The sequence below is a fragment of the Oncorhynchus tshawytscha genome, linkage group LG22 (assembly GCF_018296145.1).
Source record: "Oncorhynchus tshawytscha isolate Ot180627B linkage group LG22, Otsh_v2.0, whole genome shotgun sequence".
Classification (NCBI taxonomy): domain Eukaryota; kingdom Metazoa; phylum Chordata; class Actinopteri; order Salmoniformes; family Salmonidae; genus Oncorhynchus; species Oncorhynchus tshawytscha.
Genome location: NC_056450.1, coordinates 7630292 through 7657482, shown reverse-complemented (window position 1 = coordinate 7657482; position 27191 = coordinate 7630292). Strand labels below are relative to the sequence as shown.

General features: G+C 42.2%; 1 protein-coding gene across 3 annotated transcripts in view; it reads right to left on the bottom strand.

Annotated features, from left to right (window-relative positions):
* LOC112221668 (adenylate cyclase type 6) overlaps positions 1 to 24317 on the bottom strand; it is an 83149-nt gene extending 58832 nt beyond the window's left edge. The window contains exons 1-3 of one of the 3 annotated variants that reach the window (XM_024383885.2): positions 24089 to 24317; positions 16498 to 16637; positions 15191 to 16136 (exon numbers count right to left, since the gene is read on the bottom strand). In XM_024383885.2, coding sequence (XP_024239653.1) covers positions 15191 to 16132 — 942 coding nt within the window. In that variant the 5' untranslated portion in view covers positions 16133 to 16136; positions 16498 to 16637; positions 24089 to 24317. The remainder of the gene's footprint in view (positions 1 to 15190; positions 16137 to 16497; positions 16638 to 24088) is intronic. The other 2 variants (XM_024383887.2, XM_024383886.2) reach the window with 2 other exon arrangements.
* Positions 24318 to 27191: the final 2874 nt, after the last annotated feature.

Below are 27191 nucleotides of genomic sequence, written 5' to 3'. Positions count from 1 at the left end.
AATCTCTGATTTTTAATGGGGATGTTTTTATTATGCTAATTAGATTTCCACTGGGCGCGGACATAGACTCTAAGGGGTTAGTTAATGTTATTACTAATGTGTCACGCCCTGGCCATAGAGAGGCTTTTATTCTCTATTTTGGTTAAGCCAGGGTGTGACTAGGGTGGGCATTCTATGTTCCTTTTTCTATGTTTTTGTATTTCTTTGTTTTTGGCCGGGTATGGTTCTCAATCAGGGACAGCTGTCTATCGTTGTCTCTGATTGAGAACCATACTTAGGTAGCTCTTGCCCACATGGGTTTTGTGGGTAGTTGTTTTCTGTTGAATGTTTGTATTCTGCACCAGACAGAACTGTTTCGGTTTCCTTCGTTCACTTTGTATTTTTTTTGTATTTTCAGTGTTCGATTCCTATTAAACAATATGAACACGTACCACGTTGCACCTTGGTCCTCACCTTCTTCCACCAATGGCCGTTACATAATGTAGTAAACTGTGTCACCACAGCAACATGGAGAATAGCTACAGCTAAGTAATAACTGATGCAGTATATCACAATAATCCATATCATCTCAATATAAAACACTATAGTCAATATATCCAGTGTGTCCAACTGTCAGGACTTTTCTTTGAGATCAAAGAAAAAAATGCCTTCCTCACCATCTTAAATAAGCATGCCCCATTCAAGAAATTTAGAACCAGGAAAAGATATAGCCCTTGGTTCTCTCCAGACCGGACTAAACCAACACAAAAACATCCTATGGCGTTCTGCATTAGCATCGAACAGCCCCCATGATATGCAACTTTTCAGGGAAGTTAGAAACCAATATACACAGGCAGTTAGAAAAGCCAAGGCTAGCTTTTTCAAGCAGAAATTGCTTCCTGCAACACAAACTCAAAAAAAGTTCTGGGACACTGTAAAGTCCATGGAGAATAGGGACACTGTAAAGTCCATGGAGAATAAGAACACCTCCTCCCAGCTGCACACTGCACTGAGGATAAGAAACTCTGTCACCACTGATAAATCCACTATAATTGAGAATTTCAATAAGCATTTTTCTACGGCTGGCCATGCTTTACACCTGGCTACCCCTACCCCGGTCAACTGCACTGTACCCCCCAAAACAACTCGCCCGAGCCTTACCCACTTCTCCTTCTCCCAAATCCAGTCAGCTGACATTCTGAAAGAGCTGCAAAATCTGGACCCTACAAATCAGCCGGGCTAGACAATCCGGACCCTTTCTTTCTAAATTTATCTGCCGAAATTGTTGCAACCCCTATTACTAGCATGTTCAACCTCTCTTTCGTGTAGTCTGAGATTCCCAAAGATTGGAAAGCAGCTGCGGTCATCCCCCTCTTCAAAGGGGGGGGGGGGACACTCTTGAACCAAACTGCTACAGACCTATATCTATCCTACCCTGCCTTTCTATGGTCATCGAAAGCCAAGTCAACAAACAGATTACCGACCATTTCGAATCCCACCATACCTTCTCCGCTATGCAATCTGGTTTCCGAGCTGGTCATGTGTGCACCTCAGCCACGCTCAAGGTCCTAAACGATATCTTAACCGCCATCGACAAGAAACAATACTGTGCAGCCGTATTCATTGACCTGGCCAAGGCTTTCGACTCTGTCAATCACCACATCCTCATCAGCAGACTCGATAGCCTTGGTTTCTCAAATGATTGCCTCGCCTGGTTCACCAACTACTTCTCTGATACAGTTTAGTGTGTCAAATCGGAGGGCCTGCTGTCCGGGCCTCTGGCAGTCTCTATGGGGGTGACACAGGGTTCAATTCTCTCTTCTCTGTATACATCAATGATGTGGCTCTTGCTGCTGGTGAGTCTCTGATCCACCTCTATGCAGATGACACCATTCTGTATACTTCTGGCCCTTCTTTGGACACTGTGTTAACAACCCTCCAAATGAGCTTTAATGCCATACAACTCTCCTTCCATGGCCTCTAACTGCTCTTAAATACAAGTAAAACTAAATGCATGCTCTTCAACCAATCGCTGCCTGCACCTGCCCGCCCGTCCAGCATCACTACTCTGGATGGTTCTGACTTAGAATATGTGGACAACTACAAATACCTAGGTGTCTGTTTAGACTGTAAACTCTCCATCCAGACTAACATCAAACATCTCCAATCCAAAGTTAAATCTAGAATTGACTTCCTATTTCACAACAAAGCATTCTTCACTCATGCTGCCAAACATGCCCTCGTAAAACTGACCATCCTACCAATCCTCGACTTTGGCGATGTCATTTACAAAATATCCTCCAATACCCTACTCAATAAATTGGATGCAGTCTATCACAGTGCCATCCGTTTTGTCACCAAATCCCCATATACTACCCACCACTGCGACCTGTACGCTCTCGTTGGCTGGCCCTCGCTTCATACTCGTCGCCAAACCCACTGGCTCCAGGTCATCTACAAGACCCTGCTAGTTAAAGTCCCCCCTTATCTCAGCTCGCTGGTCACAATAGCAGCACCCACCTGTAGCACGCGCTCCAGCAGGTATATCTCTCTGGTCACCCCCAAAACCTCTCCTTCTAGGTCTCTGCTGACAATGACTGGAACGAACTACAAAAATCTCTGGAACTGGAAACACTTATCTCCCTCACTAGCTTTAAGCACCAGCTGTCAGAGCAGCTCACAGATTACTGCACCTGTACATAACCCATCTATAATTTAGCCCAAACAACTACCTCTTCCCCTACTGTATTTATTTATTTTGCACCTTTGCACCCCATTATTTTTATTTCTACTTTGCACATTCTTCCCCTGCAAATCTCCCATTCCAGTGTTTTACTTGCTATATTGTATTTACTTCGCCAACATGGCCTTTTTTTGTTGCCTTTACCTCCCTTATCTCACCTCATTTGCTCACATTGTATATAGACTTACTTTTCTACTGTATTATTGACTGTATGTTTGTTTTACTCCATGTGTAACTCTGTACTGTTGTATGTGTCGAACTGCTTTGCTTTATCTTGGCCAGGTCGCAATTGTAAATGAGAACTTGTTCTCACCTAGCCTACCTGGTTAAATAAAGGTGAAATAAAAATAAATAAATATAAACTTTCTAACTTCATGTCCACTTTCTAACTTCATAAAAGTTGGCCATATGTACTGTACTCCTGATTTGGATGTACTCCTGGTTTGGATGTGTCTTGTCTTCCCACTGTTACTAGGGACAATGACGCAACAAACAGCCAAGGGGACAGGTGGTCCACTTCATGAGTTATTCCCTCAGAGCTAGTTGGTCTCTGTGCTGTCAGTCTGTCTGAGCGAGGAGTGTGTGTTCGTGCGCCTATCTATCCCAGCCACAGTTTGAGCACACGGCACCAGCCACCAGGCTAGGCAAGACCACAGCAGTCAATACTCAGAAATCCCCACATACACTCACAATGACCAGGACACATGAGAGCCATATATCTCTATCTATAAACACATTTCCATCTATTAGTTTTTATGCAAGTAAAGTCATACCGTAATTTAAATTTAAAAAATCACGACAGCTGACGTAAATAGGGCAAAATTGGTTACTGTTTTAGTCATGTCTTTGGTCACCTTTGCATGGGTCAAACAAAAAACAGACTAATGATTGGTTTTACAATAGAGCCTCCCACAATGCAGGCGATGGCTGCAGGATGAAGTTGAAGAGCAACTGCAGAAACTTGCAGTCGACTGCAGTGAAAACTTCATGACCTTAGATAACATGATTTTTGTCCATTTCATGCAGTCGACATGTACTCTAGGCACAAGTTGGACTCTTTTTTATCTCCATAATGCAACACTCTTTGAAAAGTAAAATTGTATAAATGCCGACAGATCATTTGGTCATTCGACAGATCTTTTTGTGTCGGTATTATGCGAGAAATGGCAGTGGAAACACTTTATGTGCAAATATTGATATAATAACCATCATATCGAAGTAAACTTAGAGTCACGCGATGATATGGTGTGGTCCTCCCACTACGACTCAGGAAACCATGCAGTTAATAGGCTACAGATGAAATAAATGATGAGCTTCACAGGGTGGTGAAAGTGTACAGTAATGAGCTTGAAGCGCCTTTCCAATAAATATTGAGGGTCTTATTCTGGTGTCATGATGATCGATACTTGACTGCCGTTTCACAAATACAAGTATTCTCCATAATAATCTCATTATGTAGGCTAGCCTAACCATACAGTCTACCCACACTTTACCTGCAAGCTGTTGACTAGAGCGCACGTGCCAAGAATTTAACAGTTTGAGAAAAGTTTCAGAACAGTTGAAAATGCAATAAAAGAAACGCATTGAACTTTAGATTTTATTCAGTACATGAAAACGTACGTGAAAGAGTACATTTTGTGTGCACTACGTCATCACGCACTGATTTTTATACGCAACAATCTATTCTTGCTTGCAGATATTCCAAAGCTCTGTTAAGCTAGATGGGGAGAGGTGGTGAACAGCAATCTTCAAGTCTTTCCACAGATTTTCAATGAGATTCAAGTCTGGGCTTTGGCTGGGCCACTCAAGGATTTTCACATTCCTGTTCTGAAGCCATTCCAGCGTTGCTTTGATTGTATGCTTGGGGTCATTGTCATGTTGGAACTCCTGCACTCTGAAGCATACCAGTCTCCCAGTCGCTGCCGCTGTAAATCATCCCCATAGCATGATGCTGCCACCACCATGCTTCACAGTAGGGACGGCGTTAGACGGGTGATGAGCTGTGACTGGTTTTCTCTGGACATATAACTTTGCATTCAGGCCGAAGAGTTACATTTATGTCTCATCAGATCACAATCTTTTGCCTTATGATCTCAGTCTTTCACATGCTTTTTTACAAACTCCAGGCATGCTATCATGTGCCTCTTTTTCAGATGTGGCTCCCGTCTGTCCATTTTAACATAAATCCCAGATTGGTGAAGTGTTGCAGAGACTGTTGTCCTTCTGGCAGTTTCTCCCATCTCAGCCAAGGAACACCTCCCTGATCAAGGTCCTTCTTGCCAGGTTGCTCAGTTTGGTCAGACGGTCAGCTCTAGCAGAATCTGGTTAGTTCCATATTGTTTTAAATTTCCCAATGATGGAGACCACTCTGCTCTTACAAACGTTCAACACTCTAGAAATTGTTTTATACCTTTCCACAGATACATGGCTCATCGCAACTCTATCTCTGAAATTATGTCCAAACAATTGAATAGGTGGATAGGTGAACAGGTGGACTCTAATCAAGTTGTAGTGAGATCTCAGGGATGATTAAAGGAAATTGGATGCACCTGAGCTCAATTTGTAGTGTAGAGGCAAAGGGGTGTGAATACTAATGTTAATGAGATATTTCTGCATTTCATTTTCTAAAAACATGTTTTCACTGTTGTTATGGGGTATTGTGGGTAGATGGTGAGATAAAAATTATATTCTATCCATTTAGATTTTTTTCTGAAGGCGTATATATTATATATATATATATATACTACCGTTCAAATGTTTGGGGTCACTTAAACACTTCCTTGTTTTTGAAAGAAAAGCACATTTTTTGTACATTAAAATAACATAAATTGATCATAAAATTGATCAGAAATATATTGGTAATGTTGTAAATGACTATTGTAGCTGGAAATGGCAGATTTGTTTGTGGAATATCTACATAGGCGTACAGAGGCCCATTATCAGCGATTTCTCGCATGGAATAGCCTTTATTTCTCAGAACAAGAATAGACTGACGAGTTTCAGAAGAAAGTGCTTTGTTTCTGGCCATTTTGAGGCTGTAATCGAACCCACAGATATTGATGCTCTAGATACTCAACTAGTCTAAAGGTGGACAGTTTTATTGCTTCTTCATATCAGAACAACCGTTTTCAGCTGTGCTAACATAATTGCAAAAGGGTTTTCTAATGATAAATTAACCTTTTAAAATTATAAACTTGGATTAGCTAACAACGTGCCATTGGAACACAGGAGTGATGGTTTCTGATAATGGGCCTCTGTACGCCTATGTAGATATTCCATTCAAAAATCAGCCATTGCCAGCTACAATAGTCATTTACAACATTAACAATGTCTACACTGTATTTCTGATCAATTTGATGTTATTTTAAATGGGCAAAAAAAGAAGCTTTTCTTTCAAAAACAAGGACATTTCTAATTGACCCCAAACTTTTGAATGGTGGTGTGTATATATATTTTTTTGTGGGGGGGCTCCTGTAGGTAGCGTTAGTTAGCGCTAGTCGGCAGTACCTGCGCAAAAACTCTGGCATTTTTCATTCTATAACTTGTTCTCCATCTTTAAAAAAAAAATAGCGAGCAAATATGTTTTCAGCCATTTTATTTCCCTGACTGATCAAAAAACACTTCTCATGCTCTATTTTGTGTCTGCAGCAGACACATAGTGAGCAATATGTTAGGAACATCAAAATATCAAATCACAATAGATATAGAATTGTGAGAATCGCAAGACATATCGTATTGGCATCTGAGTATGGTGATAATATTGTATTGTGAGGTCCCTGGCAATTCCCAGCACTACTATTTAGTGCACTTGTTTTGACCACAACCCTTGGGCTGCCATTTGGGACACGGCCTATGGTTCTGGGACACATGACGGGTGCAGGTGACCTAAAACAATAATAAATTAAATATCCATGACATCATGTGCCATCTTTAATACTGACATGCATGTAGGGCTTAGGTGTGATGTAATGAGATTAAATCAGATGTAGGCCTATAGATGAGGACGGATATGTGTAAGCAAAGGCTTTACCACAGTCACATGCCTCACATTCAGCTCCTTTCTCCCTCCATGCGTCTGGTCAGGTCAATATCACTGGTCAGGTCAATATCATTTGGTGAGGAACGCACAGACAAATAGTAGCTATGTAGATATGCCTAAATATCCATTCAAGTTTTACACTTCAAACAATTGTTACCCACAACTATTCAGCGTGTAGCCTTCAGTTTGTGGTCTGCATTTGTTGAATGGCACTAAAGTGTCCCGTTTCTGATCTCTCCAATCGCTCTAAAGAGTCCGCCCCCTAGAGAATTGGTATGTCAATTATGATGAAATGTCCATGTATTAGGTTCAGCCAAAGCTTTTCAGCCCATGGCCTTGCTTCTGTGGTCTCCATTACTAGCAACAGTTGTTTTGCATGACAGTAAAGTTTCCTGTTTCTGGTCCCTCCACTCTCTCTAATAAATAGTTTTTTTCCAGAGCTCCAGAACCTCTGAACCTCAGCTCTTATATGGCCCAAAGTCTGAATGAGGACCTTCTCATCCAGCTCTGTGACTGAGAGAAGACCAAGACTGACATCAAGGGACAGAATAAGTGTCTCTCTCTTGAGAGCCGGTTATCTATCAATCTTCATCGGTCTGCTTTCATCAGAGTGCCAGCCAGGCCAGGGCTCAGCCAGGGTGAATCGAGATGTAGCCCAGACCGAGCGAGCCAAGCCCAGAACAGAGAACGGGTCACAGAGATCTATTGGAAATAATCCTCAGAAGTTCCGTCAGCTCAATCTCATTCTCAGCAGAGCAAGAAATAAAAAGGCCACTCTGTTAAGGCAGTCTTTGTGGAGAATAGAATTGTGTGACACACACAGAGAGAATGAAAAGATATACGTGCTGTCGTTTTTCAGGTGGATGAGTCAGCCTGGTGCTATTTCACACACTCTCCATCTCTGTCACCACCCTCTCCGAGTCTCTTTTTTGTCCCTCCTATCAACAGTCTCTCTCTGCCCCTGATACTTCATGTCCATTTCCAGAGGGAAAATTCAAGTAAGGGGAAAAGCAAAAAACATAGAAGGGGGGAGAGAGGTTTGTGTGTGTGTGTGGAGAGAGAGAGAGAGAGGTCTCAGAAGAGGAGAAGAGTTTCCCAGATTAGGGATGTCTGGCCATATGATGCCAAGGGGCCTCCCAGCCTCCCTCCCTCCATCCCTCTGGGCTGGCTAAACTGAATGGGGCTCTACTGTACATTCACAAAATCACTGGTGGCAAATACAGACAGAGGCTGACTGGCAGATTGTTCCCCAGAGAGAGTGAACAATTGTGCACACTACTATCATTCACCACTGACTCAAAGGGAGTACGTACAATCATCATCACGCTCATTTTTTTCAATTTTAATAAAGTCACATAAAACCTTTTAGATATTATTTACTTTATGTAACTCAAGAATGTCGTAGAACTAGTGGAAGGAGCGCTACAGCAGTGTCCTCCCTCCCTCCCACCACTAGAGCTCATGTCCCTGTCATTGATTGCTCATGGGACTGGAACTTATTCCCATGGATGGGATGGAGAAAGGGAGAGAAACCCGCACCAAATGGCACCCTATATAGGGACACAGGCACAGTCCCTGCCAGACATTCCCCCGGGCCTGTTAACACCCATGCATGGCCAGTCCAGTCCCTACAGCCCCAGGCCAGTTCACAGTCTATCAGGAGGCCATGATCACTAGACCAGGCTGGCCAGCCACCCTTCTCTGCCAAAACCAATCAGGCAGCGAGCCTCACACAGCCAACCACTGGAGACCACAGACACACACTCCCTGGATCCCAAATCGACCCCCAGCCCCTACCCCCATAGGCACGTGGAGATCTGACAGGATTGGATAGGTGTCTGCAATATGGTAGCAATCAGAAGGTAAATTGAAGCTTTATATTTCCAGAATACAGTTCTTCATCTATCCAATCCTCCCAGATCTCCACAAGTACCTAGGGGGTAGGCGCTAGAGGTTGAATCAATGATGTACAGTGCCTTCAGAAAGTATTTATACCCTTTAACTTATTCCACATTTTGTTGTGTTACAGCCCGAATTCAAAATGAATGTAATATTTGTTTTCTTACCCAACTACACACTATACCCCATAATGATAAAGTGTAAACTAATTGAAAATGAAATACCTCATTTACATAAGTATTCACACTTCTGAGTCAATACTTTGCAGAAGCACCTTTGGCAGCGATTACAGCTTTGAGTCGGCTTGGGTATGTCTGTATCAGCATTGCACATCTGGATTTGGGGATTTTCTCCCATTCTTCCTTGCAGATTTTCTCAAGCTTTGTTAAGTTAGATGGGGAGCGGCGGTGAACAGCAATCTTCAAGTCTTTCCACATACTTTCAATGGGATTCAAGTCTGGGCTTTGGCTGGGCCACTCAAGGACTTTCACATTCTTGTCCTGAAGCCATTCCAGCACTGCTTTGGCTATATGCTTGGGGTCATTGTCCTGTTGGAACATAAATAAATCTTCGTCCCAGTCTAAAGTTGTTTGCACTCTGAAGCAGGTTCTCAACAAGAATTTGCCTGGATTTGGCTCCATTCAAAGTTCTCTCTATCCTTACCAGTCTCCCAGTCCCTGCTGCTGAAAAACATCCCCACAGCATGATACTGCCACCACCATGCTTCACGGTAGGGATGGTATTAGACGGGTGATGAGCTGTGCCTGGTTCTCCAGACATCGCGCTTTGCATTCAGGCCAAAGAGTTAAACATTTTGTCTCTTCAAACCACAGAATCTTTTACTTTATGCTCTTAGTCTTTTACCTGCCTTTTTGCAAATTCCAGGGGTGCTGTCATGTGCCTTTTTCTCATGAGTGGCTTCTGTCTGGCCACTATCCCGTAAAGTCCAGATTGGTGAAGTGTTGTAGAGACTATTGTCCTTCTGGCAGGTTCTTCCATCTCAGCCAAGGAACTCTCTAGTTCTGTCAGAGTGGTCATTGGGTTCTTGATCACCTCCCTGACCAAACTAAGCCCGGTTGCTTAGTTTGGTCGGACGACCAACTAGGCAGAGTCTGGGTAGTTCCATATTTTTTCAATTTTCCAATGATGGACACCACTGCGCTATTGGAAAAGTTCAACACACTAGAAATAGTTTTATACCCTCCCCAGATATATTCCTCATCACAATCTTGGAGATCTATGGACAGTTCCTTGAACTTAATGGTATAGTTTCTGCTCTGACATGTACGGTCAACTGTGGGACCTTATACAGACAGGTGTGTATCTTTCTAAATAATGTCCAGACAATTGGACAATTGAATTGGACTCCAATCAAGTTGTAGTGACATCTTAGGGAGAATGACAGGAAAATGGATGCAACCTGAGCTCAATTTGGAGTGTCATTTCTTCCCCTTCTAAAAACAGGTTTTCAGGTCATTATTATGGGGTACTGTTTGTAGATGCGTGAGAAAAAAAACATATTTAATCCATTTTGAATTCAGGCTGTAACAACAAAATATGGAAAAAGTCAAGGGATATGAATACTTTCTGAAGGCACTGTGTATAAAACACTAGATTTCTGATGCTATTTTTTGGCCATTGAGAACCGGTCAGACATATTGGCACTCCCCAGTAAAAGCAGTCCTCCATAGGAATGAATGGAATTCTACAGTGCTTCAAGGACAAAATCAAATCAAAATTATTTTTGTTGTTGTAGTGGGGACAGTAACATTAGTCATCAAAAAAATTATACGTTAAGATAAATGTTTTTGAATGTAACTGTTTATCTCACTTAATAGAATTTAAAAGTATGCATTAAAGTGTCTGTAATAGAATAAACGTCACCAAAAAAATGATGTAGACATCAATAAATGCATTTCTATAGCTTCCAAAATATATTTTTAGCAATGATGGCGGAGTGCCAACATGGAGACTTCAACATAGTGTACATATAGTGTCAACTAGTGTACATATAAATGATTGAGTTGAATGCTAAAGGGTCGATTTGGGATTCAGTGTCTGTCTAGGGAGGGAGTGGAGAGTGGACAAGCAGAGCACCAGACCAGTGAACCAGTAGTAAACTGTGCCATGTCAATACGGTCCAATTCAGGGTGGTTGTATCTACAGATTAAGGATCTTACATTTGAGCCAATTTACTAGAGCAGGAAAAGAATCCTGCAGCAACAGGAAATGTCAATTATTATGTGGATTATAATCAAATGTACATTTTTGTAGGGGTTAATACATTTTTCATTAGGGCAAATCGAGTCGGACATTTCAAAGTGGAAATGACTAACTTCAGAAGCCTTTTTAAAACAAATACAATATCAGTTTGAATTTCCTGCTTTCCAGGATCATTCTCAGCAACAAAAGAGTGATCAAATTAGGATCCCACGTCTGTATCATACTACACTGCATACTAAATGGCACCCTATTCCCTATTTAGTGCAGTCGTGATTTTAAATGGTACTGATCTAATGGACATGTCAATAACTTGTCATACCAAATAGTATCATAACTATAAATCGATATGTTTTGATAGACTCTGTGTAGAGCAGAAGCTACTGCTACTGGCAATTTGTCAAGAACTCTTTATCTGAAGTGTTTGCTTATGGACTGTTTATAAAGTAATGTCAACAATTTGACATGACTTGTTCATGTATTTATCAACATTACTAAGTAAAGTTTAGCAAACTATGTAATAACGTTTATAGGCAGTTTATATGCAATAATCATTCATAATGACAAAATAATGCATAAATCTAGTAAGAAAAAAAAGTTTGGGTCAATCTCTTCCTCTATTTTCAAGCAATGGATATTCAGTTATGTTCCTTTGTCAAGTCCATTGGACTATCAGAATCCTCCCCAACGCCCCATCCGCAAAATATTCCCCCACCCCTTTACACAAAGCCACAATGGCATCCTTGTCTCAGTGAATTGAGGCTTGAATATGAATGCTACTGTATTATATTATCATGATATTCCTGCAAAACACAGCTAAACAGGCTCATTCAATCCAAATGACCTTCTAAACTCCAAAGGAGCTTCTGATCATCGCCCTGAAGCTGAAAACACACACGCACGCACATACAGCTTCATTAAAAATAACATTTTAAGGCGGCCAACACTTCACTATCCCATCTACTTTTAGTAAGGCACCTTTGACACCACACCATGGGAGAATGGTGAAAGGAGTGTGGGTGAGTGTATGCGTGAAATATAGAGTCCGTACACAGTTTATCCTATATTAATGCAGAGGGAAGAAAAAGTAGGTTGCTTCAAGCCATGGATAGTCGTGGGTAGTGGGGCCTGACTGTAAGAGGATAAATAGGGGGCCCTGGCTGAGAAGGAAGAGGACGAGTGATTTTGTATCTTTCTTCTCATGCCAAAAGTGTGTTCCCTGAAAAGCTCATTGAAGTTTAGCTACACTCTATCTAGCAAGAATTTGGATTGAGCAAGACCTCATGCATGGTCATGCATTGTTTTTAAAAAAAGTTAAACGTACAGTGGCAAGAAAAGGTATGCGGAGCCTTTGGAATGACATGGATATATGCATAAACTGGTCATCAAATTTGATCGGATCTTCATCTAAGTCACAACAATAGACAAGCATATAGTGTGCTTAAACTAATAACACACAAATTATTGTATTTTTCTTGTCTATATTGAATACATCATTTAAACATTCACAGTGTAGGTTGGAAGAAGTATGTGAACCTCCACCACGTTCTGACCTTAGTTCCTTTGTTTTCTCTTTTTGTCTATGTTAGTTTGTCTATGATTTTCTATTTCTGTGTTTGGCCTGGTATGGTTCTCAATCAGAGGCAGCTGTCAATCGTTGTCCCTGATTGAGAACCATATTTAGGTAGCCTGTTTTCCATTGTGTTTTGTGGGTGGTTATTTTCGGTTTAGTGTTGTGTTGCACCTTACAGGACTGTTCGTTGGTTGTTTATTGTTTTGTTTTCAGTGTTCATCAAAATATTTAAAATATGAACACTTACCACGCTGCACCTTGGTCCTCCTCTCCTTCCCCAGACGACAAGCGTTACATCAGGAGTCAGCTAACATGGAGTCCAATCAATGAGACGAGATTGGAGACGTTGGTTAATAGCATACTTTTTTTAAACTCACAAACTTTGAGTTTGCTATTCACAAGAAGCACTGCCTGATGTGCATCATGCCTCGAACAAAAGAGATCTCAGTAGACCTAAGATTAAGATTGTTGACTTGCATAAAGCTGGAAAGGGTTACAAAAGTATCTCTAAAAGCCTTGATGTTCATCAGTCCACAGTAAGACAAATTGTCTATAAATGGAGAAAGTTCAGCACTGGAGTGGCCGTCCTGCAAAGATGACTGCAAGAGCACAGCGCAGAATGCTTAATGAGGTTAAGAAGAATCCTAGAGTGTCAGCTAAAGACTTACAGAAAACATACTAACGTCTCTGTTGAGTCTACGATACGTAAAACACTAAACAAGAATGGTGTTCATGAGAAGACACCATGGAAGAAGCCACTGTTGTCCAGAATAAAACATTGCTGCACATCTTAAGTTTGCAAAAGTGCACCTGGATGTTCTGTGCTACTGGCAAAATATTCTGTGGACAGATGAAACTACAGTTGAGTTGTTTGGAAGGAACACACAACACCATGTGTGGAGAAAAAAGGCACAGCACACCAACATCAAAACCTCATCCCAACTGTAAGGTATGGTGGAGAGAGCATCATGGTTTGGGGCTGCTTTGCTGCCTCAGGGCCTGGACAGCTTGCTATCATCGACATAAATATTAATTCCCAAGTTTACCAAGACATTTTGCAGGAGATTGTTAGGCTACCTGTCCGCCAATTGAAGCTCAACAGAAGTTGGATGATGCAACAGAACAACAACCCAAAACACAGAAGTAAATCAACAACAGAATGGCTTCATCAGAAGAAAATACACCTTCTGGAGTGGCCCAGTCAGAGTCCTGACTTCAACCTGATTGAGATGCTGTGGCATGACCTCAAGACAGCAGTTCACACCAGGCATCCCAGGAATATTGCTGAAACAGTTTTGTAAAGAGGAATGGTCCAAAATTCCTCCTGACAGTTGTGCAGGTGTGATCCGCAACTACAGAAAACATTTGGTTGAGGTTATTGCTTCCAAAGGAGGGTCAACCAGTTATTAAATCCAAGGGTTCACACACGGTGTGTTCAATAAAGACATGAAAACATAGAATTGTTTGTGTGTTATTAGTTTAAGCAGACTATGTTTGTCTACTGTTGCAACTTAGATGAAGATCAGATCAAATTGTATGACCAATTTATGGAGAAATCCAGGTATGAGTTCACATACTTTTTCTTGACACTGTATATATTTTTTACGTACAGTTACATGAGCCGAGCCCTATTCTACATACCTGGTTTGTGGCGTAATTTTGGTCAAATGAGTTTAACTCGGGATAACTGGTACCCCGAAAATGGCTCACCTTTTAGCCAGGTAAATATCTATGGCACCGAATCCTTCAGAACTCCATTTAATCCTGAATGAAGAGTCTGAGTCGCAAGTTGAGGACCAATGAAATCAGATTCCGTCCCTATCGCAAAGATTGCGCCATCATCCCCTTCATTTAAATAGAACGGACTAAATATTTTATCAATCAAATGTTTGTTTTTTTCGCGTGTTAGAAAATAGTAGTTATTAAAATACCTATCACATTACACATTCAGTAATGACAGAATGCAATTGGAACTTCAAGCACAGTATAACTTTTATATGACTTACTAAAATTATTCTAGTGATAGGAGTGGGGAAAAAAAGGTGTTTGTGCATTGATAAGCACACCAAGGTCGGCATTAACGATAAACAATAAAATAAAGATTACACTTCTAAAAGCCTATTTCACACCATAGCCTGCTGAATTTGCAAGATAAGTTTCATTTTGATTTTGGCACAAATGAAAATGTGGCACTGTCTCGCCCATGGATTGATGCTTCTCAATGAAGATTTCAGCGTTCGACTAGCCACGTGCGACATGCACGCGCAGTTAAAAGCTTGTAGAGTTAGCAGCAGGCGGACAAGCAATATCCACAGTCATAATACAGTTGATGCCTGGGCAGGAATGTGAAGCTTACTGATGCAGGATAGCTCTAGAAAACCCTCTGTAGGTCTAGCTTGAATCATAGTATACCCCTCCAGTCTTCAAGCTATTCTCAATAAAGCAATGCACATTTTCAACCAATGCACAGACAAAGATGATTATTGTCATCAAAATCACACAAAACTTGCTGAATAGAGTGTAAAGCCATGTAACGTCAACACTTTCCTACATTACTGTAAGTGTGCAAATGGCAAGTAAATTTCCCCATGACTCATAATAAAGTTAGACTGTGTATCAAAATGGCCACCAGCTGAATAAGATGAATTGCATTGTATTAAAAAGTGTTGATTGTATAATCCTACCCGTTTCCAATAAAGTTGTATGGGATCATATCATGTTGACTGTAGAGCCCTACCTGTTTCCATAGGAAAACATCATCCTGGTTGAGTTGCCATGCGGTGATGAGGTGTATGGTAGACAGTACCCCTCCACTCAGCACTGCAGCTCTCATCCTCACTGGCAACAGCGTATAGATTATGTATATAAAGAACACAGACCACCAGATCCCCTCAGAAGCGCTTCGGGGGGCAACCATCAACACCCCAAACACCTGGACCACCAGCAGCACCCCGATCACCAAGTAGCTGACGATCCACATGTAGTCCTGGTGGAAGCCGTTCCTGTTACACACCACCATCATGGACAGGAAGAGGGCCATGGCCACGGAGAGCACCGAGGCGTAGGCTACGTCAGGTGGAGCGTGGACACAGTGGAAGGCTAGCATGACGCCGCAGACTATGACAAGGACACCCATCAGCATAGTCAGAGAGCTCTGGTTGAGCCTGAAGAAGTAGCGCTGGTACAGACGTTCCAGTTTCGCCGACGTGAACTTCTTCGACTGGAACACTCGTACGACGCGCATCCAGCACTCCGCGGCTGTGAAGGCATTGCATGTTCCTCCGTCCTCCCCCGTTCCTTCCCCCAAATCCTCCTCCCCTGGACATTTCCTCCCTGTCAGGTCTCCGTCATCAAACCCCAGATCCACGGCCTTCAACCCCAGGTCTCCCGCCGCCCCGGTCCGTTTCCCATAGTGGTCCTCCTGCCAGCCACAGCGCATCCCAAAGTTACCCCCTCCGCTGGGGCCGGACCCCCCTCCTCCACGGTGGTAGTGCTGGGGGGTGGGAGGGGTGGGATCCAGGTCCTCAGCGTCCCGCAGGCAGCTCATGCAGCGGGGCTTGCAGAGAGATGACCCTGAGCAACCGTTCTTCCGCTTGTTGGACTTTCTGCCATTGCGCTCCCCCCACGCGGTCTTTCGTTCGTCCACTTTGGCTACGAAGAAGCCTCGGACCCACGACATCCTACTGGGTGGGAGATAGCAGGGACAGATAGACAGGGTTAGACCAAGAGACCTCAGTACAAGGTCAGAGACAGACTGGGGTTACCAGGACTACAATAACACACAGTTAGGGACGGACATGAAATAACACTGTTTTTTTATCATGGTTTCAATATGGTTGACATTGGATCAAATTATAAAGTAGAAACAAACACAGGGCTCAACTGTTTATCATTCAGTTAATTCCTAGCATCTTCATACACATCCATAGTTCAGGTTCTGTAAAATCAGTAGATATACTTGACTCCGTAAAAGAGCATAAGTCCTCCTATGCTTCTTACAAAGTAAAAGGATTAATGCAAGGTCTGACAGTCCGGTCCCCTCACCTGTGTAGGCTTTGTGGTGTGTGCCAACGCTGCGATCCTCAGCCAGGCCACTCATTTATCCCACTGGTCCCAGATCAGATCACACAAGGACTGGACAAGGACACATTGGAGGAGTGTGTCTGCCTTGGAGTGGCCCACTACTGTCAAAGAATTACAGTGTCAAACACCACTCATTTATCACATTTAGGTCACAGGTCCCATCACAACACAGCGGGCTCAGACTGGTCAGACCGGTCAGGGAAAAATAGGATTCAGGAGGTGTGTATGTCTGCCTTGGAGCCGCTCACCACTGTCAAACAACCAATCACAGTGTCTAACATGATTTCCTGAAACACAACATCTATTACTATGCAATTAAAATGAATTTACTAAAGTACAATGTAACATGGTAATCCATGTTATTAGTGTAATTACAACACAGGTATAAGAGCTACTTATTACGAAAGGGTTTTCAGTTGTATGTTGTTCAGTTGTTGACCGTAGCCTAAATGTGAGGATAGCGTGTGCAGTCAGACAATACAGAACTCCAACTGAAAATGTGGCCGTGTTTGTGTTCTAATCAACAACAGATGAGCTAAATTGTCAAACCCTACGCTTTGGCAGTTTCACCCAGAGAGACGGCCTTCAAATGTCCTTGTGTTTTCTTTACTAATATTCAAGTGTGACTGCCCTATCATTGACGTCTTACACTTTTCAGTGCACAATCTTGTATACAGATTAGGGTGTCCACCCAATCTGCCCAGAGTGGGTGAAAACACGCTTTGGTGATGAAATTTTACTTCCTTATGTTATAAAATACTTTTTTTTACCAAGACAAACATGATTATTCCTGTTCTGAATCATTCAGTGGGGTCTTTCTCTAACACTTAATTAACATTATATCGCAAAAGTCAGACTTCATAAACCTAATACATCTGCTAAAAAGCACTGAGCTCTGTTGACATCGTGGTGCAGGTTTCTCTGAACAACTTTGAGGATTTCGCATTTTGCAGTTGTCGTCTTCAAAGATCGCAAAAAAAGCTAAAGCATGACGAGCTTAATTAAATGTAAAAGGCCGACTTGAGTAAGACATTTATGCGTGTTAACCCTCCCAAGGCTTCTGGCCCAGAAGGCATCCCAAGTCGCATCCTCAGAGCACGCGCAGAGTGTTTACGGACATATTTAATCTCTCACTATCCCAATCTGTTGTTCCCACTTGCTTCAAGAAGTCCACCATTGTTCCTGTACCCAAGAAAGCGAAGGTAACTGAACTGAATTAATATTGTCCTTGTAGCACTCATTTCTATAATCATGAAGTGCAGTGAAAGAATAGCTAAGGACCATATCACCTCCATTTTACCTGATACCCTAGACCCACTACAGTTTGCCTGGACAACAGGAATAGCTATGTGAGAATGTTCGAACTACAGCTCAGCCTTCAACACCATAGTTCCCTCAAAGCTCATCACTAACCTCAGGGCCCTGGGTCTGAATCCCTCTCTGTGCAACTGGGTCATTGACATCCTGACTGGCTGACCCCAAGTGGTTAAAGTAGGCAACAACACCTCCCCACGCTGGTCCTCAACACAGGGGCACCACAGGGGTGCGTGCTCAGCCCCCTATAATACTCCCTGTTCAGCCATGACTGTGTGGACACGCACGCCTACAACTCAATCATCAAGTTACTGACGACACAATATTACAGAGAGGAGGTGAGTGCCTTGGCGGAGTGGTGCCAGGACAATAAGCTCTCACTCAATGTGGACTACAAAAGACAGTAGAGAGAGCACACCCCCTACCACATCGACGGGGCCAGAGTGGAGAGGGTCAAAAGCTTGAAGTTCCTCAGCGTGCACATCACTGACTACCTGAAATGGTCCCTTCACACAGACAGTGTGGTGAAGGCGCAACAGCGCCTCTTCAACCTCAGGAGGCTGAAGAAATTAATCTTGGCCCCTAAGACCCTCACAGACTTGTACAGATGCATTATTGAGAGCATCCTGTTGAGCTGTATCACCGCCTGGTACGGCAATTGCACCGTCCACAACAACAGGAATCTCCAGAGGGCAGTCATCCCACCGCATCATCAGGGGCACACCGCCTGCCCTCCAGGACAGCTACAGCACCCTGTATCACAGGAAGGCCAAGAAGAAAAAAGGACCCCCAGCCACCCAGAGACAGTACAGCTGCAGCAAAGCTGGGACTGAGAGCTTCTATCTCCAGGCCATCAGACTGTTAAACAGTCACCACTAGCCGGCCTCCGCCCAGTACCTAAACCTCAGACACTGTCACTAGCCGGATACCACCTGGTACTCCTGCACCATAGAGTGGTCACTTTAATAATGTTTATACTGTTTTACCCACTTTATATGTATAAACTGTATTCTAGACATGGCTCATCCTATATAACTACAAGTATACACACTTTTGCAAATTGGATTTGTTCTGATATTTCTTAATTTCTTTCTTTTTACTTTTTGGATTAGGTGTGTTTTGTTTTGTATTGCTAAGGTATTACTGCACTGTTGGGAGTTAAAAACACAAGCATTTCTCTGCACCTGTAAGAACATATGCAAATCTGTGTATGTGACCAATAAACTTTGATTTGATTTGTAATGAAAGCTTGGTATACGCTCCGTGCGCCATTGACATTTCACTGAGACACTTGTTTTTGTGAGAAATTGTTGAAAAATAACATGAATTTTTAAACATACTACGTCATGTCTCAAAATCGATATCCATCTTACCTCTATATTGTTTTATGTCCTGCGGAGTCGAGAAAAAAAGATGACGAGTTCAACAGGAAAGTGAGCCTGTCTGGTAGCCAGTAGCCTTAATTTTTCACAGAATTCAGCCAAGCTGACACGATGCTACACATTTTTTACCACTTTTTTTCTCTGGCCTCCATTGATTTAGTCACTGTCACGTTCGGACCTTTATTTCCTTTGTTTTGTCTTCATTTAGTATGGTCAGGGCGTGAGTTGGGGTGGGCAGTCTGTGTGTTTTTCTATGTTGGGGTTTTGAGTTCAGCCTAGTATGGTTCTCAATCAGAGGCAGGTGTCGTTAGTTGTCTCTGATTGAGAATCATACTTAGGTAGCCTGGGTTTCACTTTTGAGTTGTGGGTGTTTGTTTTCCGTGTGTGTGTTTGTTGCCACACGGTACTGTTTCGGTTTCGTTCGTTTCACGTTTGTTGTTTTGTAGTGTTCAGTTTATGTCTTTAAATAAACGTTTTGGACACTTACCACGCTGCGCATTGGTCCTCCGATCCTTCTCGCTAACTCCTCCTCAGAAGAGGAAGAGGAAAGCCGTTACAGTCACCCAAATTCTGGCCACCCCACTAGGGTAAAAAAACCTCCAGTAACTTATTAACGTATTACGATAGAGACATGAGGTAATTTGTTTTCATAGAGGATTATCTACTATTTTACCATTTGGTCAAAAGATGCGTTTTGTTTGGACACCTGATACAAATGTACTGTATGTATATTTCTGCATTTCAATATGGTTCCTTCCATTCCAAATACACTTGGCCTATACAGTTAAACTGCTGTATGGATTACGTGAACATTTATATCATGCCATGTTTAGGTAGATAACAACAACCTGAAAACCCAGACAATTGTAAATTTGTATAATGTAATTCAACTCTCACCAGCCACTATTGGTATAATGCCTCCAACTAACTCCACTAGTCCCATAGACTTACAGAGAGAGAGAGACACAGAGAGAGAGAAAGCGAGAAAGCGAGAGAAGTTAGCTAGCTAGTTACATTATATCAATCTCCCCATAACGTCAGGGCAGAGTTGGGTTTGCCCTATTAGACAACAAAGCTCCTATGAGTGGGCAGTTAGCAGTCAGCAGCCATTACAGATGAAACACACACACATGCGGCACGCACACAGAGATGAAGTGCCCTCCAATCCAGATTAAATTGTACATGTTTCCTCTCCCCCATTAGCCCTGATGACTCACGGCTTGTGTCCCAAATGACACCCTATTCCCTATATAGTGCGCTACTTTTGACAAGGGCCTAGGCTTGCTTCCGGCTGCATTCAGCACACGTCAAGGACATAGGTATATAACCTCTAAACTTAATAAAGACTAAATCTCTCAGTCAGGGAGAATCTGTAGAACAACAACATGGAGGAAAAATAATACAGAGTTGCAGTGTTTCTGCGTGCGTGTGCCTCGACATTAGCGCTTGTCGAGGACAACAACAACAAATTTCAGACAAAATTAATATATACTATACAAACAAAAGTATGTGGACACCCCTTCAAAATTAGTGGATTTGGCTATTCCAGCCACATCCGTTGCTGACAGGTGTATAAAATCGAGCACACAGCCATGTAATCTCCATATGGGTGAGGCGGCAGGTAGCCTAGCGGTTAAAACGTTGGGCCAGTAACCGAAAGGATGCTGGATCGAATCCCCGAGCTGACAAGGTAAACATCTGTCTTTCTGCCCCTGAACAAGGCAGTTAACACACTGCTCCCAGGTAGGCCGTCATTATCAATATGAATTTGTTCTTAACTAACTTGCCTGGTTACATTTTTTTTTATATAAAAAAAATTGGCAGTAGAATGGCCATACTTTCAACGACTTTAAGTGCTGTTATTGTGAATTAGAAACATCTAGGAGCAACAATGGCTCTGACGCAAAGTGGTAGGCCACACAAGCTCACAGAACAGGACCGCCAAGTGCTGAAGTGCGTAAAAATTGCCTGTCCTCAGTTGCAACACTCACTACCGAGTTCCAAACTACCTCTGAAAGCAACGTCAGCACAAGAACTGTTCCGTTGGGAGCTTCATGAAATGGGTTTCCATGGCCGAGCAGCCGCAAACAAGCCTAAGATCAACATGCGCAATGCCAAGCATCGGCTGGAGTAATGGAAAGCTGGCACACATTGGACTCTGGGGCAGTGGAAACGCACTCTCTGGAGTGAGGAATCACGCTTCATCATCATTTTAAAGTCACTATTGGTATAATTAATAACTTCACCATGCTCAAGGGGATTTTTTTTAAAGATATTTATCTTGCTTTGAAGTAGCCTACTTTAGCCAATTGTTCTCTGATTCATTGAATGAGGAAATTATTTTATAAAGACAAAAAAGTACTTGGTTGTAATTTTTGCTACATTTTATAGCTTTATGAAGGGTAGCCAACCATCCTCCAGGACAGCCTTAAAGGGACAGTGTTGTATTTTTAGACAGGCTTGAATATGCAAAGAAGTCAATAGGCAGAGAGTAGCCTACATTTTTTGTCTGATTCTCTGTATGTTAATAAGCGTAATAATCATAATAATTTGTTTTTGTTTGTAAAGTGGTTCCTTGCATCATATGACTCACTTTTAAGTCACCTTTTTGGCCAATAGCGTAACATACCTTTTTTGGGGGGACAAGTGACTTGGCAAAAAAGTTCATGTCAAACCCTGGTGTGTGTGTGTGTGTGTGTGTGTGTGGGCGGGGGGGGGGATTGTGGCAAATGTACATTTATCAACATTGACAAATAATCTATTATATCATATTTGAATCTATTCAAATCTACAGTACATGCCTGGCATGCCTTTTTTTTCTATTCAAGAGCAGTAGCTATTGATAGAAGTTGCTTCATAAAATAAACCTTTGGAACTAACTGAGTGGCTGGCAAACAGAGAATCCTGTTCTGTGGTTTGTTATTTCAAATACAGTTAGTTCAAATCTGTACTACCATTCTGCCAATACACAACATAGTCTTCTGTCTGACATCAGTAGCCTAGGTTGTATTCAGTGCATTATTTAAAAATGTAATTTCCAAAACATGTAGCCTACCTTTGCTTATTTTATCATTCCTAACATTTCACCTATAATAAGTGGTTTCTCTTTTCATTTTCCTTTCCCCCTATAACCATACCACAATATCTCTCCATTAATGTCAAAGCAGGTTTAAGGACAAATATTAACATTGAGTTGATGATTGGAACGTCGGATATTCTATTTTAAATACAAATATTAAAACAGAAAATAGCACGATATGCAAATGACATATATAGGCATCTGATCTATGCACTAATAGATTATTCAATGCTCCTCTAGGTCAGACTGGTAATCAAGCATGTATTCACCTCTGGTGCATTCACCGCCGTACAGACACACAGCACGAGCACACAGCAGCATGCAGCGGTTATGTAACAGAAACAGAACAGCGCATGCATGCATTTACAGCAGCATCCGCTTGAGATATCATAAAATAAATCAAAAATACGTATTTATATTCTTACCGACTCGGGTTAAACCGGGAAAACAGTTGTCAACGTTATAAATTAATATATATAGGGTATATAGAGTTTGAATGTATATTATCTATATGCAGGACTAAAGACCACATCATTCTCAGGATGTTTGCGATAAATAGGCCTCTATGATATGTGACATGCAATCAACTATCTGCATATAGCCTATTTGGTTGCAAGAAGGCCAGCCCGAACACACTGATTACATCGGAAGCACCGTGTGTATGTGTAGCCTATGTTAACCAGCCTTTACCCTGCCAGACTGCTGACATTTCGTTGCAGTTACGGCAAGTATCCTATACTTCTCAAACATTGCTTAGGCCTATATAACGGGGTGTCTGTTTCCTTGCACTGACACGTTTGTTATCTATTTAAGACCCCATAGCCTTACCATTCGATGCCAGAATTTAGGTCAGAAGTAACGTTAATCATTTAAAATCTCTCTACCAACTTCTTAGATAAACTCTAGACAAGTAGTATAGCAGGGTTTCCCAACCGGCGGCATGAGCAAAATAACAATATATATATATATATATATATATATATATATATATATATATATATATATATATATATTGTTTTACAATTTTCATTGTTGTACATCATACTTTAAAAAACACCAGAAAATCAGCTCCAAGTCATTTTAATTTATGAAATCTGTTCCCAATTATTCCCACGCATTATAGAGAGACACCTGATCGTAGACAAATGTAAGCAAGGTTTGAAATTATGATGTTTTAGCCAAATACATGTTTATGCTTCTTGAGGTCAATTTGCAGTCTACAAATGATTTATAATTATGTTCCCGGACCCCCGACCACCTACTCAAGAATACCTAGTTAATGATCCCTGGCCTACAGTATTGGCAAAGTCATGATACCGTAATACACCTTCAAGCATATTTTTATGGTGAGAGAACATGATACATGTCCTAAACCGGATTCTTCTTGGTAAGTCCCTTCTTGTAAATGCACCTAGAATGTCTCCTTATTTAGTAAAGGCCTCAACAAATGTATGAAGCTTACACATAGCCTATGGGATTGTTATTAGCTACATGGTCGATAGTGCCAAGTAAAACAGTGCAAATACAGAGCAAATACATTGCAAATACCTGCATAACATAACATGCCACCTTGAGACTAGGCTACAGGCTACTGCAACACTTTGCCATAAGAGGCCGACTCTCAACATTGCAACCTAGGATGTTCTGTTGACATTTTGTAGCACTACTGTTTTCTATAACTACACTGATAATAGTCGACTTGCTACTATTGTAGCGTTGTTGTAGCCTACAAAACAGTTGGTCAGAAGCCTAGGACAGCGGGAGAGCTTGTACTTACCACATTGACTGACACCCTTGTACGAATAGCGCGCAATATGGACTACTTTTCTCCCTCTGTGTTGGTAGACATACTCTGCTGTCTTCTCGTTTCAGATGAAAACGTTTATCAGTCGACGTCCTTAGGCGACAATCGAAGGGAACGGCTACAAATGTACAAATCTCTCGTTCGCGCTTTGCTCTTCTCAACGCTCTCTCACCCTCATACATTCTCATTAACTCAGTAAGCCCCCTAGAGGTAGCTCCAGTGTGTGTGTGTGTGTGTGTGTGTAGGGAAGTACTTCTCATGAACTAATAATAGGACAACAAATGGCAACACAAATACAGTGGTGAAAAAAGTACCCAATTGTCATACTTGGGAAAAATCAAAGAGACCATAATATAATAATAATAATATATTAAGCAAACCAAGCATAGTTTATTTTTGTTATTATTTTTTTAATAGATTTTTTACAGATAGCCAAGGGCATGCTCAAACTCTCAGACATAATTTACAAACATGTGTTTAGTGAGTCCGCTAGATCAGAGGCAGTAGGGATGACCAGGGATGTTCTCTTGATAAGTGTGTGAATTAGACAATTTTCCTGTCCTGAAAAACATTCCAAATGTAACCCAATGAGTACTTTTGGGTGTCAGGGAAAATGTGTGGAGTAAAATGTACATAATTTTCTTTAGGAATGTAGTGAAGTAAAAGTACACGTTTTCGAAAATATAAATAGTTAAGTACAGATACCCCAAAAACCTACTTAAGTAGTACTTTCAAGTATTTTTTTACTTGAGTACTTTACACCACTGCACAAATATGAGTGCTATTTTGAGTGGGACAAGCAATGAAGAATGTGATGGAGATTGAACTACTAAACTACTAAAAAGGTCAGTAAAAGTTAGTTAGGCCTACAAACCCTTGTTTACACTTTGCGCTAACATGTTTTTTAATGATCTGATCAATATGATCCAATCAAAAGCTGATGTTGTGTCTGCACATTGTATTAAAATGTGTTTCTTATCCGTTCACTCTGTCCGCATTGTGAACAGGTTAGCTGGGGCCTGCCTCTATGCAAAATATTTGACAGATATTCTTTCAAAATAATATTTATTTAAAGACAATTTGATGCCATAAGTCAATGGTACTACCTGTCAATGATTTTAGAGGCCAGTATAATGAATGATTTAAATGGTTTGACCATCCATATCTGTTTACACTTGATTGATATCCAGACACAATGCATACCAGACTACCTCCAGAAATGGTCAGGAAGATTTAATCACAATCAAATCTAAAGATGTCTTTGAATCCTCTCTACACGCCTGTTTAAAAAATGTGGCCACAATGTAGAATGTGGACAAGATCAGGACAAAGGGGTCTCAAGAGAGTGACAATGTTGACTGCAGCTAGCCAAGATATACCATTAAGGAGTGCAGCCTACTACTTTAGCGTCCAAGGACCTTAGTAAGTAAGTCGCTTTGCACAAGCTTTTCTCCTGTTTCTGTAGCATGAGGCAGTTTGATGTACAAGTACACCCACCAGACAGGACACTAGTCTACTGCAGGGCCTTATCCCCAATCAATGGCCTTAATGCTGAGTGCCAAGCAGAGATGCACCTCGTCCCATTTTTACAGTCTTTGGTTCCAATCTCAGGGCAGACAATCTAACCTCGAGGCCACTGAGTTGGTTATATATGGGCACAATCAGAATGTGGACAAGATCAGGACAAAGGGGGCTCAAGAGAGTGACAATATAGACTGCAGCTAGCCAAGATGTACTGATAAGGACTGCAGGCTAGCCTACTACGTAAATGTCCAAAGCATATTACCTACAGGTAACTGACAAAATAAAGGAAACACTAAGTAAATGAGGGATACAAAGTATACTGAACAAAAATATAAATTCAACATGTAAGGTGTTGGTCCCATGTTTCATGAGCTGAAATAAAAGATCCCAGAAATTTCCCATACGCACAAAAAACGTATTTCTCGCCAATTTTGTGCACACATTTGTTTACATCCCTGTTAGTGAGCATTTCTCCTTTGCCAAGATAATACATCCACCTGATAGGTGTGGCATATTAAGAAGATGATTAACAGCATGCTCATTACACAGGTCTACCTTTTGCCGGAAGCTCTGGACTGGGAACTGTCGCCGGAAGCTCTGGACTGGGAACTGTCGCCGGAAGCTCTGGACTGGGGATCGTCGCAGGAAGCCTGGTGCGTGGGGCTGGCACTGGTGGTAGTGGACTGGTGACACGCACCTCAGGGCGAGCGCGAGGAGCAGGCACAGGACGCACTGGACTGGGAAGGCGCACTAGAGGCCTAGTGCGTGGAGCCGGGACAGGTGGCACCAGACTGGTAACACGCACTTCAGGGCGAGTGCGGGGAGCAGGCACAGGACGTACCTGACTGGGAAAGCGCACTTGAAGGAGAGTGCGAGGAGCAGGCACAGGACGTACTGGACTGGGAAGGCACACTTGAGGGAGGGTGCGAGGAACAGGCACAGGACGCACCGAACTGAAGAGGCGCACTTGTTGCCAGAAACGTGGAACCGGCACAGGTTGCACCAGACTGCTAACCGGATCCTCTGGTCGGATGTGGAGTAGAACACACTTCACAACATCTCTCTCATCTCACTCTCTCCCAACTTCGCCATTGCCTCCCTGACAGTCTCTGGTTCCTTCCTCTGCTCAGTCGCCAGCTCCATGTGCCAAAAGAAACTTGGGGTTATCCTTGGGCTTTCTGTAGCCGCGAACCCTGTCGTCGTCGCTGTCCTCCATTATCTCCTTTAGTCTGTCGCCAAGGAAGGGTTTCGAATCTCCCCATCACTTCTTCTCATGTCCAGAAATCCTTCACCTGGTGAACACACTGCTTGGTCCTGGTTTGATGGGATATTCTGTCACGTACGTTCGTAGAAACGGACCAAAGCGCAGCGGATATTGAGTTCCACATTATTTATTAGAAAGTGAAACTTAGCAAAAACAAATAAACAGACGTCTCAAGTTGAGGGAGCGTGCAATTGGCATGCTGACTGCAGGTATGTCCACCAGAGCTGTTGCCAGGGAATTCAGTGTTAATTTATCTACCATAAGCCACCTCCAACGTCGTTTTAGAGA